Here is a 15,284-nt window from a genome sequence, read left to right on the forward strand (position 1 = left end):
TCAGAGGCTCATCATGTGACGGCGGCTGATCTAAAATCTCCTTCCTTTGTGTGCTTAACCTTGGAGGTCAGAGCATTGTGTTTAGCCTCTTGTTTTGAAGTTTGTCCTCAACAACATGGACAATGCTCTTTTTGTTGCCCCTCGGTCATTTTGTCTGAGACTGTAGTTCATCAAATTATTTGGCTCCCATGTTGAGCTTGATTATTCTTTGCCTTGGCATGGGAGAGTGTTCAGTGGTCCTCTAATTATCTTTATCTAGACAAAAAAAACAAATGAGAAGAAAACACTTTCTGTGATAAAAAAAAAACCTGGTGTCCTATTTTCACTTTACAAATGAGCAGTAAAAGGTCATGGTTGGTAATATTCTATATATTGTTATTTTCAACAAACCTCATGAAAATATCATCAACCATTAATGAATGGGTCCAACTAACAAGCATTGCCTGTGCAGCCAAAGCCTGATATAACTTTCTCTGTGCCATAGAGCTCACTTGTTGTGCAAAAACACATTAATGAGCCACACTGTTGCACTCAATTACGTGTTCCCTCATTACAATGAGCATGGACACTGTAATTTATTTTTAGTCACATCCCACATACACTTTTCTGCTGCTGTAAATACTTACTAGAGCAGCAAATGTGTATTAATCCGTGACTGAAAATAGTCCCGAACCATTGCACTCTTTACTTCTGTTTGAGTAATATTTGCAGAATGCTACAGTGCCAAGCTGTTGTAGGAAATTACAGGACAGGTCTCAAAGGACTGAAAGACAGACTGACACATTATTGACTTTGGCCTTTTCAAGGGATTTGTTGTCAGAAATAAAAAAGATATAGAGCAACACCTGCATTCAAATGGACATCCACCAGCTACCTTAAAACGTTCATGTAGTGTAGCATCTCAAACTTCAGAACTAGTTGCGTTTAACCTGAAGCCCCCTTTCAGCCTTCTTCACCCCATCTCTACATACTGGCTGGTGCAGAGCCCTTATCTGCAACTTAAGAGTAACTCACCACGTTCACTCCCTTTCTGCTTCTCATCAGTTTTTGGCAAAGGTCCAATAAAAGCTGTGGGGTTTCTGGGGGCGTGGGGCACAGTTGGATATCTGGTGAACTTTGTGCACAAGTCTGCGTATCAGAAACAGGGTGCCAATCAAAACTGCAGCGTAAAACAGTTTTCACTTCCCCTTTGTATTACCACCATGACCACACAGACCAGTAAAATGATCCCTCAGCTCTTTCTAAATGACACTACTGGCCCACATTTTCACAGCTTTAGTGCTTTTCTTCTAACATCAGCACAACACCTTTATGTTCAGTTAACAGTATTTGTAACTGCAGGGCTGTATGAACTTGTCAGTGGGAGCAGAAGGTGAATGGTTGCACTACTTCAAGCTACTTGAACTACTTTAGGGGTCCTGACCTGTGACACTGCTTGGTAAACGCCAGATCAAAACAGGTCACACTATTCACATTGGTGCTGTTAAAGTTAAAGGCAGTGTCTGTGGCTCATGTGTAAAGGGATTTAAACCTTAAATTGATTAACATGTGTGTAAAAGTAGAGACTAACACTTGGCAACAGCCAAATCCAGGTTACTGATGTTTGTTTATATCCTTATTGGTGAGTAGAGTCTAATTATAATTTAAAAACAGACTTAAGTTTTCAACGAAAACCACAAAATGATCATTGAATCAATTATGTATGAGAATACACCTTCAATTTATGCATTACCAAATGGTGATAATGATTAATAAATGAATGACTGACATAGCCGCGTAATGCCCCATTAGTTCTAATGTGCTGTGTGACATTGTCAAGCAGTAAATCAAATAATCAAATAATTCAGGACTTTCAGCAAAGTAGATGTAAGTTAAAGTGTATGCCAACCACTAAAAACATGTCCAACATTATCCGACCAACAATGAAGAAGAAGAAGAAGAAGTAAAACAGTTAAACTTTTCATTTCAGTGAAGTTTTGAAAACTAATCTACAATAAATGAGACGGAAATGTTACGTCAGGTAAATATTCAGCAGCTGCATGTGCAAGTGATGTAGAAAGGTACAATGATTACCATCAGGAAAGGGTGGACTTCAGTTTTATCCTGCCTGCACAGGACTTCCACACACACACACACACACACACACACACTGTTTCTGTGTGTGTTTGTGAGTGTGTTCGCAGAGTTTCAATTGTAAACAGCGAGCAACACTGCCGCCCTCTGGTCTAAATCAAATCTAGCCTGCATGCTGATGGTCAAAAGGTCATAATGCAGTTACATCAAAGCATTAAGTTCAGACACATTAGACTTACATCCTCTCATTTTAACTCGAGAGTTAATCTTAACTTCCCAAAAAAATAGTGTTCTCCTCCATTTCTCTCCTTTCAATCTGAGACAAATGAATCCCCATTATCACCCATTTAGAAACATGTTTGAGTGATGTCACTTGGCCCCAGTATACTCAGTACACTGAGACACATAGATGATTGATGAAGGAAAGATTTGATAATTATAATAACATGATATTTTCATCCATTATATCCGGAGAGGTGTCTCTGTTTAAGTAGCTTGTAGCCTGGAAAATAATCTTCCCATGCTATAAGGAAGCATGACGCACAGCATATTAGATTTATTTATGACGGAGGAATTTGTTGCTCCACATATAGGTGACACCGTCCTTATTGCATTGAGTCTGACTTTGCTGTGAGGCAAAACTTTTGACAACCAAATATAATGTTGTTACTGAGCAAAGAAAAGCATGTGACCACACAGAATGAATATTAGCAGTGTGTAATGTTACCACTGAGTTGTGATATTAAACTAAATGAATTAGAAATACATGTTATATAAGTACAAAATGTATCCACGGCTGCAGACAAAGTAGCAGGAACAACATTGCAGATTATAGTCTAAGTGCTATTTATAATTTTAAGTTTATTATCATTATTATTATTATTGTTGTTGTTGTTGGAAAAGAGCAAAGAAAGGCTCACCATTTCTCAATTTCTTGCAGTGAATTGACATGTACCCATAAGAGACCCATTAAGATAGATGAATTTAAATCATCTGTACAAAGTAAAGTATAAGAAATGTTAAAACTTGGAATGTCATTTAATTTTAGTGATAGTGGGCATGAAAAAACATATGTTCTATGGTTTCATATAATACTTTACAAAAAGAACACGAGTCCTCCTCAAATTTAAACCTTTTTTAAAGAAATTCTGCTACGACATAATGTTAAGTGTGATAACCAGTACTCTAAATTCCGGATCGGAGTGCTCCTGAACGCACCCCATCACCAGCCGAAGAAACCGGAAGAAGTTTAGCGCCGTTTCCGGTTACAAGTGCGTGAAAATGTTGCCGTCCCTATTTAATTTTATCGACGTTAAAGACACATTTACGGTAAGAAATCGGCGAATTGTTTTTCTATATTGAAATACGGGGTTTTGTATGTTGAATGCTGTAATTAAAACGATATTAAGTGAGCGGGCTCGTTACTGTGAGTTACTTCTTGTTCTATTCGTGTTATCGTAGCAGGTAGCAAAATGCTAGCTAAGCTAACAAAAACGTTATCTAACGATGTATTTACTTTCATAAATGTTCTCTCTCTCTCTCCCAAACACCCACAGGCGTCTGCCAGAATTGCCCTAGCTGGGAAAAACGTCAAACAGTTGTTAAATGCTTTCAACCAGATCCCTGGAAAGTAAGTAATGCTCATTTATGTGTCCCAATTTTGAATAACGTTACACATGAATTAAATTAGTTTAGTCCATCGTTACTCATCCCCTCATTTTTCTGTCTCTGTGTTACAGTGAGACAGAGAAGAAGACCACGCTTGACCAGGCGCTGAGGAGTGTTCTTGGGGATCAGATTGTAAGTGGCCATATTTTCAAAACTACCTCAACAAACCTCTTTAAATTAGCAAGGGTGTAAGTCTGACATTGGTGCGTTTTTTGTCTGCAGGTTGAGCAGAAGACGGCCTGTGATGACTACTTGGCTCTCATCTACCTGAGTATTGATGCAGTTACAGAAGGTATAAGATAAGAGAGACTTTATTTATCACACCGGGGAAATTTACTTGTTACAGCAACAGAGGAGACAGAAAAAGGTGCAGAAATAAAGTGTCAGTAAAAGAATTGGTGCATTAGTATGTTACTCTCCATATTGTTTGATTAGTAGTAACTATTATTACTAATAATAACGTTGGCATCATGCGCATCCGTGTTCTGACTACACACTAACTGCACCACAGCTCACTCAGTACCAGTATCAGACTGCAGTCATCTATCAGTCGTCTGGTACCTGTGGACATGGGTGACGGTTTTCAGTTCACCCCCAGGTTTGATGAAGCAGTTCGTTATTGAGCGTTTGTAACGTGTTTACTTTAGAACAAACCACTAGAAGCGCCTCACAGCACTGTACGTCACCGGAGAAAGCTTCTTCACCTCACACTCTGTGGTGATCAAGCTTTTGCTGCTTTGTTTCCTTGTCTTCATCTAGGTATCTGTTCCGCTACAACTCCTTTTGTCCTGCTGGGAGATGTCCTTGACTGCCTTCCTCTTGACCAATGTGACAAAATATTCTCTTTTGTCGAGGAGAATGTTTCCACCTGGAAATCGGTAAATAAGAAACAGCCTCTCAGTAAAGACCAGTTGAAGTATCTCTCCAGTATAGTTGATCACGTTGTCTGCACTCTGTCCCTTTCCCCAGAACTCTTTTTACACTGCTGGGAAGAACTACTTGTTGAGGATGTGTAATGGTAAGGATGGTATTTCATTCTTGTTTATGAATGAGACTTGTTATGTCTGAAAGGCACAGCTGTTTGTAACACACTTGTCAACCTGTGTAGATCTTTTAAGGAGGCTGTCCAAATCTCAGAATACTGTATTCTGTGGGCGAATCCAGCTTTTCCTTGCGCGCCTCTTCCCTCTGTCTGAAAAATCAGGTAAGAATGACATTTGTGTTTGTTATATTTGAATAAATAAGACAAGCCCCTTGTGGATGTAATGTATAATTAGCCTATAATGTGTGTTGTTTTTTTTTTAATGTTCTGCCTGTCTGTGTTTATTCCAGGTCTCAATCTACAGAGCCAGTTTAATCTGGACAATATAACAGTGTTCAACAAAAATGAACAAGAAAGCACTCTTGGCCTGAAGGTAAAGTGTTGACACCTGATAATAATTGCAAGAATCTTGAATGTGAATTTTTTAGTTTAATCTTATTTTATTGTTCTATGTCTGCAGCATGCAGAAGAAAAGGAGGACGGTATGGAGGTGGAGGAAGGAGAAATGGGAGAGGATGATGCTCCTGCACCATGGTCAGTGAATACACAATATGATAAAGATTTTTTGAATATTTATTTGTTATGTATATCAAAGATGACACTTGTGCTTGTTACTGTTTTTAAGTTTACGATAACAGAGTCAAATTTTACTTCCAGTTCCATTCCTATTGACTACAACTTGTACAGAAAGTTCTGGACCCTGCAGGACTATTTCAGAAACCCTGTGCAGTGCTACGATAAATTCTCTTGGATGACATTCCTCAAGGTGATGCACCCGATCCCGAAAGCAAAGAGCAATCAGATCATGGCAAATACCAAAGTAGCCGCTAAAACCTAGTGACTCACTACCAACGCGTATTCCTTTTTGTCCTGAACAGTATTCGGATGAGACTTTGGCGGTGTTCAAGAGCTACAAGTTGGATGACATGCAGGCCTCTAAGAGAAAGCAGCAGGAGGAGCTGAGAGCATCCGGAGGAGAACATGTCTACTTTGCCAAGTTTCTAACAAGTGAAAAGGTAAGAACACTGGCTTTACTCCAGGAATAATTGGCTGTTCACATTCAGCGTTTTGACTGGCTGGTTGAGATATTAAATCCCATTTGGTGAACCATTAACTAGCATAAGTAGTCTCATTCTATCGCTGGTGGCACCTGTAATATCTGTGTCTGTATTTATTTACGTTAAGAAATTGGTTGGACGTTACCTCACTACTCTTCATTTCCTTTCCGTGTGCAGCTGATGGACTTGCAGCTCAGCGACGGAAACTTCAGGCGGCACATTCTACTCCAGTACCTCGTCCTCTTCCAGTACCTGAAGGGTCAGGTCAAGTTCAAAAGGTGAAGCGAAGCATGCCTCTCAAAACCTCATTTGTGTTAATAAACACGGGTTGTTGGGGACTCATTTTTTTTTGCATGTCTCTGTCCTCGTGCAGCTCCAGCTGTGTTCTGAATGATGACCAGACTGCGTGGATTGAAGAGACAACCAAACTGGTTTATCAGGTCAGTCTTAAATCACACTGGCATAGATCATACATACTAATAGTTAATCCATAATCAAATGTTACCCCACTGTCTTTCCTTATAGAAAACCTGTGTTAATCTGTGACTGTTCTCTTGTAGCTGCTGAGAGAGATCCCCCCTGATGGAGACAAATTCGCTTCCATGGTTGAGGTAAGTCACGCGTTGGGAATATTGATATTGAATATTTAATGAGGTTTTTCTGCACACCCTCCTGTTGCTATATTTGTTGCTGAGTTCTCCATACAAGTGGCACTATAAGTGTTTCTCATCTTTGACAGCACATCCACAACACTGAAGAGAACTGGAATGCCTGGAAAAACGAGGGATGCCCGAGTTTTGTGAAAGAAAGGTACAGCAGCCAAATGTTAGAAACGTAGTCATGGCAGATAATTATTTTATTTGATTTAATTTCAACATTGCTTAGTCAATTTTTAGATTTGGGGATATGGTGTGTGGGCTTGGGCTAGCGTGCCAAAATAACTGTTGGTTCCACTTGTTTTTTCTTCGACAGGACAATAGAAGACAAACCCAAAAGGACCCCCAGGAAAAGACAAGCTCCTGAAGACTTCCTTGGAAAAGGGCCCGACCGCAAGATTTTCATGGGAAAGTATGTGATCTAATGCAGGGGTGGGCTAGCAGAGCAGAGCAGAGCAGAGATGAGGGTGTTTTTTTCTAAATATTAAATCTCCCGTTTGAACTCTGTAATAAAAAAATAAAAAAGAAAAAGAAAAGAAACTGCTAGATCGAGGCACATTGCCGTGAATAGACACTGCGTGTTTGCAACATGTGGAGGCAAAATGACACAAAGACTTTCTGTGATAATCAAATGTAGACAATGGCTGAATCTATGTGGAGTGAACAACAATGTGTGGAATTTACTTCCATAATTCAATTCTTTGTGTTTTGTCAGTGATGAGTTGACTCGACTGTGGAACTTGAACCATGACAACATGGAGGCCTGCAAGTCTGACAGCAGGTCAGTGGTTCAGTAAACAAAGTAGCATCCCATCTACAATCACACTCTTTGCATATGTCAGAATATTTGTTTTGTTTTTTAACATCTGATGTCTTTCATTCAGGGAGTTCATGCCGTCACTGGATGAATTCTTCGCAGAGGCCATCGAGCAGGCCGACCCTGCTAACATGGTGGAAGAAGAGTACAAGTAAGTTTGCTCTCCTGAAACGTACTCCAACAAAGCCGGCCTTCCCCAAAAAAAAGCCTTGGTGGATTAATTCACAGTTTTTAGTCAGTGTGCAGAGCTTTAAGTTGTCAGGTACCATGTCTGATTTCAGGATTAGAGCGGTTTGAAATTCATATAATACTTAATTCATTACATTGTACACATTCTCTCCAGGACAACTTTTCAGGTTCACAAATATTTCTTGCTTTAGTTCCTTAATACATGTTTGTGTGACTCTCCCCTGTTATTTAACACAGAGTCGTGCGGAACCCAAACTACGGATGGCGCGCGCTGAGGCTGCTGTCCAGGAGAAGTCCACACTTCTTTCAACCAACTAACCAGAAGTTCAAGAGCCTGGCAGACTACCTTGACAGCATGGTCAGCAAACTGGCCAAAGAACTGCCGGTGAGCACTTCTTTTTCAAAAAACGTTTTCATCATTAGAAGTAGACTGCTTGATGGACACACACACACACTGTTAACACTGCTAATCTTAATTGTCCGTGCATACATGCAGAAGGATATCCCCTCTGAAGAGATCAAAACGGGAGAAGAGGATGACGACGACAATGGGGACAATCTTCTCAAAGACAGCAATGACAGTGAGTTTGAATAGTCGCTTATTCAATGGTCCTATCTACCATTTAAGCCACCAATATGATTTATTTTTTCTTCTTTCATATCCCTCTGTCTTTAACACAAAGAAACATTCATTTAGGAGGTAATGAATCATTTTAAATTCAAGCTTTTCTCAAGAAATATTTAGAGCATATTTATTTACATCCTAACAACATATCCTTCCGGTTTATCCTTCCCCCAGCTCGACCTGTGTGCTTTTTAGATCCTAGCTTAATCTGCCCCCGTAACCGCTCATTTCCATCCTTTTTAGATCCAGAGTCTATTTTTACCCTCACTATTGTCTCTCTCAGGTCCGAGCATACAGAGCAAGATGGTGACGAACCAGCAGATGGATGACATGGCAGCCAAACTGGGCGCTCAGTGGAAGACGCTGGCTTCTCATTTGGAGATGAAGGCCGCAGAGCTGCGGGAGATCGAAACAGACAGCGAAGATGTTGACATGCAGGCCAAACTGCTGCTTGTAGCCTGGCAGGACAGGGAGGGGACACAAGCTACTGTGGAGAACCTGGTCACAGCCCTCAACGCTGCAGGATTCTCCCAGATTGCAGACAACCTCAGTGAGGCTTAAAGTAGATCGTTTGTTTAATAATCAGTACCTCCATTAAATTGTTGCAGCATCCTTTTTCATACCAAAAACAATTTAAGACTAAAATTTTTGTATGTAGTAAAGGTTTTTTTCACTGTAGAAAATTCAATAAATGTTCTTTTTTTCTAATGAAACTCAGTCACAACATTCATTATGACCCAGTGCTCACATTAAAGAATCTCACAGTTTGGTATAACAGTTTATTTTCACCACCTATGAAAAGCGATCAGTCAATAACTTATTACAGAGTGGTGATGGTTAGGTCTTACACATCGTGGCAGGGTGATCAGGAAACCTGCGGGGAGAAACCAAGTGAAGCATAGCATTTAATAATACAGATGTCGAAGTCTGAAATCAGTGTCGGCAAGAACGATGTTCAAGGCTTGTCGAGTAAACCGTCATGGTTGAATCTCAAGTCTTTATTTAACTGCACGCAGGTCACCACAAGGGCAGCCTGTTCTGAACCAGTCCCCCACACACACTTCCCCGCAAAAAGCATTAGTGAAGATTTGGCAGAAAGGACCTCATCTGTCAATACGTCTGAGAACAATTCCAGGAGATGATGTAAGCCAAACACTTAAGAAAAGACCTGAGATTGAACCTAAATTTTCCAGCAGGCCAACAGGTGAACAAGGGCAAGTCTTTACAGTGTTACGTGAAAATCTCCATAATACATCTGAGAAGTCACAAGCCAGAATGTCGAGGACAGCAGCTTGGCTAGGCATTTTGTACAAGTTGATTAAATGACTAAAGAGAAATATTCTGTTTTTTTGATGAGCACCTTATCAAAGGCTTTAAAAAATATACAATGTGTATAAAACATTTAATGAAACTGCAGAGCTAGACTTCAGAAGTCCTTTTAAGGATCCAGTCCAGAGATTGCCTCTTTACATCTCCATTTTCAAAGCCCACTATGGTTGAATATTTAACACCATTTGACAGAATTTGTTTTACAAGCATCCGTGTTGGTTACAAAAAACGAACAAAAAAAAAAAAAAAAGTAAGGTAATCAAATCTTTAAAGACACCAGTTTTACTGCACATCAATGCAGACAGTGCTTGGAAATGGCAATTTGTACGTGTGTTGGATGTTGTCTTTGTCTTCTAGGAAATCCTCCACAGCTACTGTTCGTCTCCAAGTACTTCCAGCCGCCGCGGGCCGTACAGTAGAACGTATGCTATATGCCAGTCTCCGCCACCAGACAGTCGCAAGATATCTTCTGGAGACACCACACTCACTTTGTCATCATCAAACTTGACCCACTCATCTAACGGAGACCACAGGGGGGAAAAAAGGAAACGTTAAGTTCCTGAACATCTGTGTGCACCAAAGTATGAAGTTCCTGTATGCTTTCATGGTTTGTGACTAATACAAGTCAAACAGCTGTGGTTACCTTCTTTCCTCTTGACCCATCCCACGTAGTGTCCTGATGAGCTCGAGCGGCCTTGGTGAGTCAGCACACCCTGCAGGTCGTAGTAGCCACTGTTGTTGGAGCCGAGGTCTGCAAGACAAACGGCAGCATGTTACAAAATTCTCAATTTTGGCTCATAATTGACTGAAATGGAAAACCTTACAAGAGAAAATGCAACCTCCAGTGCCATTACACTGCTATATATGCGTGTGGTGCTCGGCATTGTGGGACACGGAAGGTTTGCAGGGACTGGAAAACCTTTAGAAAAATAAATTATGAACTTTGGTAAGTTCAACAAGCAATAATACTGACACATTTAGAGAAAAGGGCTGAAAGTTGGTGGGAGATTGTACAAGCCTTTTCTTGATCTTGTATGCGTTGGTGTATTTTCATGATCGTTAAACCCATTTTTAGTGAAAGATTTTCATTATTGAGCAGCCACTTAAGTGCCTGGATTCAGATTTTTTTTCCTTCATGCCAAACTCATGAATGAAGGCATCTTCTTCCTCTTGTGTGCTGAAGTTGTCTCAGCAAATGTGCATGTTATGGAGAATACATTACATGAAAAATGGTAAGATGTATTTACAATGATGATTTAGTGCGGATTCTCCCTTTTTAAAAAAAAAAAAAAAAAAAAAGTGTACAGAGGGTGTTAGTGTCATGTCCCATCATACCATCAGGGAATGAGGAAGGCTCATATTTCACTTCTTTTGCTGCATTTGGCTTCTTCCCCAGCTGATAAGAAAAGGAGAGAAAATTGTGAGATGCAATAACAGTTACACTGTATAACAAAGTGGGAGCTTTTCTACAGGTAGGAAATAATAACCATGCTAGTATTTGGCCTTGCCTTTTGCTGCTGTTTCTCTAGCTTCTTGTCCTCCATCTCCTTAAACTTTGACCTGATTGGCAGCATTTTCTCCTGAATCTCCGGGGTGCACAGCTCGTAGACATCCAGCATGAGCGGGAACTTGACATCCTTAATAAAAAAAAAAAAAAAAAACAGACAACATATTAGAATTAGAATCAAATAAATTATAATAAGTAATATAAGTATAAGTAATACGAGACAAACCTTAAGGACTTTTGCATTGACAGACTCCTTCTCTTTGTAGAAAAACCGGACCATTTGAACAGTCAAGTACGCTGGGAGACGGCTGAGCTTTGACTACAGGAGTAAGAGCATGGTCTCAGGCATTTCAAACTCAAGTTTGCAAATGTGTCAGTTGACAAGAAAACTGCTTTGAAATGTCCAAAGGAAATTGCAGGGAAAGGAAAAACTTACAGATTTTATATACAGGGCGTTTCTTTCCAAAGACGTAGACATTTTTGTGATTTCCTCCTGCAGTCTCTGGAGAAATAAAAACACGCAGAAACATGATTTCCCCCTGGAGACAATGGCAGTGTGTCGCAAGCATGTTGTATTCCTCTTTCTCACTCCGACTACACTGTTACGAACATAAAACGTCCCAGTAGAGATTTATGTATTCAAGCTTCCCAAGGTGCATCTCTGGCTACACACACACACACTTCCCTCATGAAGAAAACACATGCTGCTGTTAGATACATACCAGCTTTAGTCCTGTTGCAAGGTACTTTACTTCTTGGTTGATGAAGCAACTGAGCTGGAGCTGGCTTTCCTTGCCTTTGATTGGCTCCTCGTCCTCACACTCTGTGCATTTCATGCTGAACAGGAGAGTTAAGAAAACGCCCAGCACAGTAATGTCACGCAGCTGGGAGACCTTTGCTTACTTCAACACGGATATGACACTACACACTGCTCTTCATGGCCCACACTTTTACAGTCAAACCATACTGTGCAAGAAATAAAATGTAGAACGATGTGATAAATAAAAACACACTGCAAGGATACGTAGTTTCGAATTCTACACCGAAATACTGGTCAATGAAGTTCTTCTTTGTAGAGGCAGAGGCCGCTCCGCTCTCAGAGTCGGTCTACAGATTGAAAAGCAGAGGAAACATTTTTACATTTTATTTGTCCTCAACTAACTTAATTTCACATTCATCCTTTCATCGTAAAACACCACAAGGTAGTAGGAAAAAAAAAAAACAGCTTTTACCTCCATGGGAGTCTCTGGCTCTAGTGGCTCCAACTTTTGCTGAAGCACTCTCATCATCTGCAGCCAGCACTCGTTGGCATCCTGAGAGAACAAGAGAAAAAAAAAAAAAAACGTGTGTTGACATTTTCATTTAAAGTTTATTATAAGCATGTAGGTACAAGACATGTGGTTGTATCCATTTCAGTAACTGTGGTGAAGAGTTTATCACCTGCTGCAGGTACTGTCCCTGGTCCCCTTTCTCCGCAAACTGTGGAAAGGCCATGTGAAGGAACTGCAGCAAAATAATGGGTGGCAGGCTAGATGAGGTCTTGTCCATGGTCTCATACAAATCACGAAGGGCTGAGGATGCAAAGATAAATTAATGTTCATCTTATATGCATTCGGGAGTTTAAGACATAAGTAGATGTCGGACTTCACAGAGTTAACGATTTACGATGCCTCATACCTGCTGTGATGTACTGTGATGGTGCATTTGCCCCTGAAGACTGCAGAGCACCTGAATACCTAGAGGGAGAGGGAGGGTAAAGTAAAGGGAAAACAGACTTAAAATAAAAGACCAAAATCAGATATACACAGCATTTCTTCACATTTAGTGTCCTTAACTTCCGAATACATTATTAGACCACAAACAACCAACCTTCTCAGTGCAGTTTTGAGCTCTGGCACAGAGCGCAGACACTGCACTGTGGCGTTCATGTAACAGGTGTTGCCCAAGTTTGTCAGCCCACAAGGCAGCTCCATCTGAAAATGACAAAGAGTGGGATGAGTTCCACTACTGCTGAAGGTGAAACACAGCTCTAAAAATTATCTAAAAAGGAAAAACTCTTATTCATCATGCAAATATGTCTTCAGGGGTCACAATACAGCTAGATCAACAGGACACATTATATTTTGGGCTGATTGCATCCTCGAGTGTTCAGTATTGTCATTTCATCCACTCCCATTCAGATGGACGTTTGCAAAACATTTACCTCCACATGTTTGTTTTAATTAAAATGTTTAAGTTGTTTTCCAAACCAAGATGAGAGTGCAGACCAAGCCGCAGCACAGCATCAAATGACACAGCAGTTTGTAGTTCAAATGCATTTAGTGTTAAGTGCACAATTCCTTCTCAGTAGAAACGTTTCGTCAACACTGGCATACATTTATCAAAATCAGACAAAAACACCTTGCTGACTGCAGCTTAATTTGTAAAAACATTTCTCTCAGATGAACCCAAATGCTGACCTGAAGGAAGTTTTTCTCCCAAATGTGTACTGTATGTTTATTCGATTCTCTACTGGGTGCACATATCTTTGAGGAAAACATGGTTAACTGGCCATGTCGACACAGAAAACAGCAATCACCATATTTGTTTTTAGGCATACTGGTAATTTGCAGGCTTACTCACCGCTGAGGCCAGCTGCTCCTCAGTCATGTCCTCTACAAACATGGGCCGGACGGCAGGCTCCTCGGGCAGGGCATCTGCTGAGCCCATCATCAGCAGAGTCATTCCCTATTTAAAAAAAAAAAAAGTTTAGAAAAAAAAAACAACCTATTTGTTAAAATGCATTTGGTAGCTTTGCTCTGTGCACTAAGAAATGCTTGTTATATGCATCCTAACCCGGCTTAAATACTCACATTTTTCAGTTTAATGTTCCCCCACTCATCATCCTACAGTAAGGACAAGACATTGGTTAGCTTTTTTAAAAACAGACACAAAAACTAAAGCAAACAATGTGTTAGCAAGCCTTCCAATACATTCAATGTTTTTCCACATGCACCTCAGGACCAGATGCTTGGCTGTTGTTCGTGTCAGTACCTTCAGAGTGCCTCCCTTCACCATGACCTTCTGTCTGTCTGGCTGGACTCCTGTCAGGGCAAAGAGCTGAGCCTTGAAAACCATGGGTGGTTCCTCGGTGTTCAGCTCTACTGCATCAAACTTCTCTTTGCCCCATTTCACATTTACTGAAAGGAACAGGGGAACAGTACACACCCACACGTTAGCACCCCGGGGTGAGCGTTGGGGATCACCATAACTTTGCCAAACTGCTCTCATGTATGACACAGCATCTAGCTGACAACACTAAAGTGCTTCATGACACCAGACAGATACAGTCCGTCTGACTGACGAGCTAAACGCACAGTGAGAAAGCAAACATACAGCTGCTAGTGTTAGGAGATAAAACGGCTGATTAGCTAGCTGCAACTGCAGTGAAACGCTTCTAAAGTGTACACTCATTTTTCGGCTAACTTGGTTAGCATGGCTATCTGTGCTAATTAAAAGCGTGAGTCTGTTAATTTCGTACCGCTACAAAGTTAGACATGTACATGGCTTAATCTGAGCACAACACAACTAAAGTGACTGAGTTGTGCTGAGAAACAATCTCTTTAGTTAAATATTTGACCACATTATTTAACGTTGACTTGGCTAACATAGCTAGCTAACGCTACCACTTAGCAGTAGCCTCTTTTTGGTTAGTGTCAGATTCAAGTTAGCGTAGCCGGCTTCACCAAACACATCCTTAAAACTACGCTAGCAAACAATAACACAGCTACAACAGTGTAACACTTTCGTCAGTTCTCCTTTCTCGAAATATTGTTTTTTGTTACAACTCCACCAGTGGCCTAACAAGGCTGTCAGACTGTCTACTACTGTTAGCATGCTAACTGCATATCATGCTAAAGTTAGCATGCTAAATGTAATTTACGTTATTGCACAAAAAACACGTGCAACTGTTCGTGTTTTAATAGTCATTTTCCACGGGAACGAAAGTGTCGTATTAAAATAGTATCATACCTGTAAACACCGGCATATTTGGCAATCTTTTACTTCCTCAACTCCTTATTTTTTCCTGTTTCAATCCACCGGGGCGCGAATGAAGTGTTGGCTAGTTCTCAGTCTGAACTTCATTCAAACAGAATGACGCTGCAACAACACGCTGGGAACTAATCGATGAGTTCTGGCATCTGCTGGCCAGCCTTCCGCATGCAAGGCACCCAGACCAAACACACCCAGACTGTCTTAGCCCAGATCATTCTGCCACACTGATGACAGTATTTATGAGAGTCGGGCTTGTTGTTACGGAGGTTTGTTTCATCCACAAAA

The 15,284-nt window shown here is 40.6% G+C and overlaps 2 protein-coding genes across 2 annotated transcripts; one reads left to right on the top strand and one right to left on the bottom strand.

Annotated features, from left to right (window-relative positions):
- The first annotated feature begins 3,326 nt into the window (after nucleotides 1-3,326).
- thoc1 (THO complex 1) lies at nucleotides 3,327-8,841 on the top strand. Its single transcript, XM_070844800.1, has 21 exons — nucleotides 3,327-3,402; nucleotides 3,630-3,703; nucleotides 3,813-3,873; nucleotides 3,964-4,033; nucleotides 4,501-4,619; nucleotides 4,711-4,759; nucleotides 4,850-4,945; nucleotides 5,074-5,156; nucleotides 5,244-5,317; nucleotides 5,441-5,549; nucleotides 5,662-5,799; nucleotides 6,019-6,119; nucleotides 6,215-6,281; nucleotides 6,402-6,452; nucleotides 6,581-6,651; nucleotides 6,814-6,909; nucleotides 7,213-7,278; nucleotides 7,382-7,465; nucleotides 7,741-7,888; nucleotides 8,000-8,084; nucleotides 8,412-8,841. The coding sequence occupies exons 1-21, from the start codon at nucleotides 3,355-3,357 to the stop codon at nucleotides 8,687-8,689; spliced, it is 1,968 nt and encodes a 655-aa protein (XP_070700901.1). The 5' UTR covers nucleotides 3,327-3,354; the 3' UTR covers nucleotides 8,690-8,841.
- A 52-nt stretch (nucleotides 8,842-8,893) lies between these two features.
- usp14 (ubiquitin specific peptidase 14 (tRNA-guanine transglycosylase)) lies at nucleotides 8,894-15,137 on the bottom strand. Its single transcript, XM_070844698.1, has 16 exons — nucleotides 14,976-15,137; nucleotides 13,998-14,143; nucleotides 13,817-13,849; nucleotides 13,587-13,691; nucleotides 12,834-12,937; nucleotides 12,642-12,700; nucleotides 12,405-12,535; nucleotides 12,197-12,277; nucleotides 11,989-12,071; nucleotides 11,687-11,801; nucleotides 11,401-11,466; nucleotides 11,191-11,283; nucleotides 10,966-11,094; nucleotides 10,793-10,853; nucleotides 10,101-10,208; nucleotides 8,894-9,974 (listed from the first exon to the last, which is right to left on the bottom strand). Exons 1-16 carry the CDS (start codon nucleotides 14,989-14,991, stop codon nucleotides 9,829-9,831), a joined length of 1,476 nt encoding a protein of 491 aa, XP_070700799.1. The 5' UTR covers nucleotides 14,992-15,137; the 3' UTR covers nucleotides 8,894-9,828.
- Nucleotides 15,138-15,284: the final 147 nt, after the last annotated feature.

The sequence above is a fragment of the Pempheris klunzingeri genome, chromosome 15 (assembly GCF_042242105.1).
Source record: "Pempheris klunzingeri isolate RE-2024b chromosome 15, fPemKlu1.hap1, whole genome shotgun sequence".
Lineage (NCBI taxonomy): Eukaryota > Metazoa > Chordata > Actinopteri > Acropomatiformes > Pempheridae > Pempheris > Pempheris klunzingeri.

What these genes read in the sequence shown, in the direction of transcription:
- thoc1 (XM_070844800.1), top strand. Translation starts at nt 3,355, where the DNA reads ATGTTGCCGTCCCTATTTAATTTTATCGACGTTAAAGACACATTTACG. An exon ending in AACTGGCCAAAGAACTGCCG is followed by an intron (nt 7,889 to 7,999) that starts GTGAGCACTTCT and finishes GCATACATGCAG; the next exon opens with AAGGATATCCCCTCTGAAGA. An exon ending in TCTCAAAGACAGCAATGACA is followed by an intron (nt 8,085 to 8,411) that starts GTGAGTTTGAAT and finishes TGTCTCTCTCAG; the next exon opens with GTCCGAGCATACAGAGCAAG.
- usp14 (XM_070844698.1), bottom strand. An exon ending in GGAACATTAAACTGAAAAAT is followed by an intron (nt 13,692 to 13,816) that starts GTGAGTATTTAA and finishes TTTTTTAAATAG; the next exon opens with GGAATGACTCTGCTGATGAT. An exon ending in GCCTTCCTCATTCCCTGATG is followed by an intron (nt 10,209 to 10,792) that starts GTATGATGGGAC and finishes TTTGTCTTGCAG; the next exon opens with ACCTCGGCTCCAACAACAGT.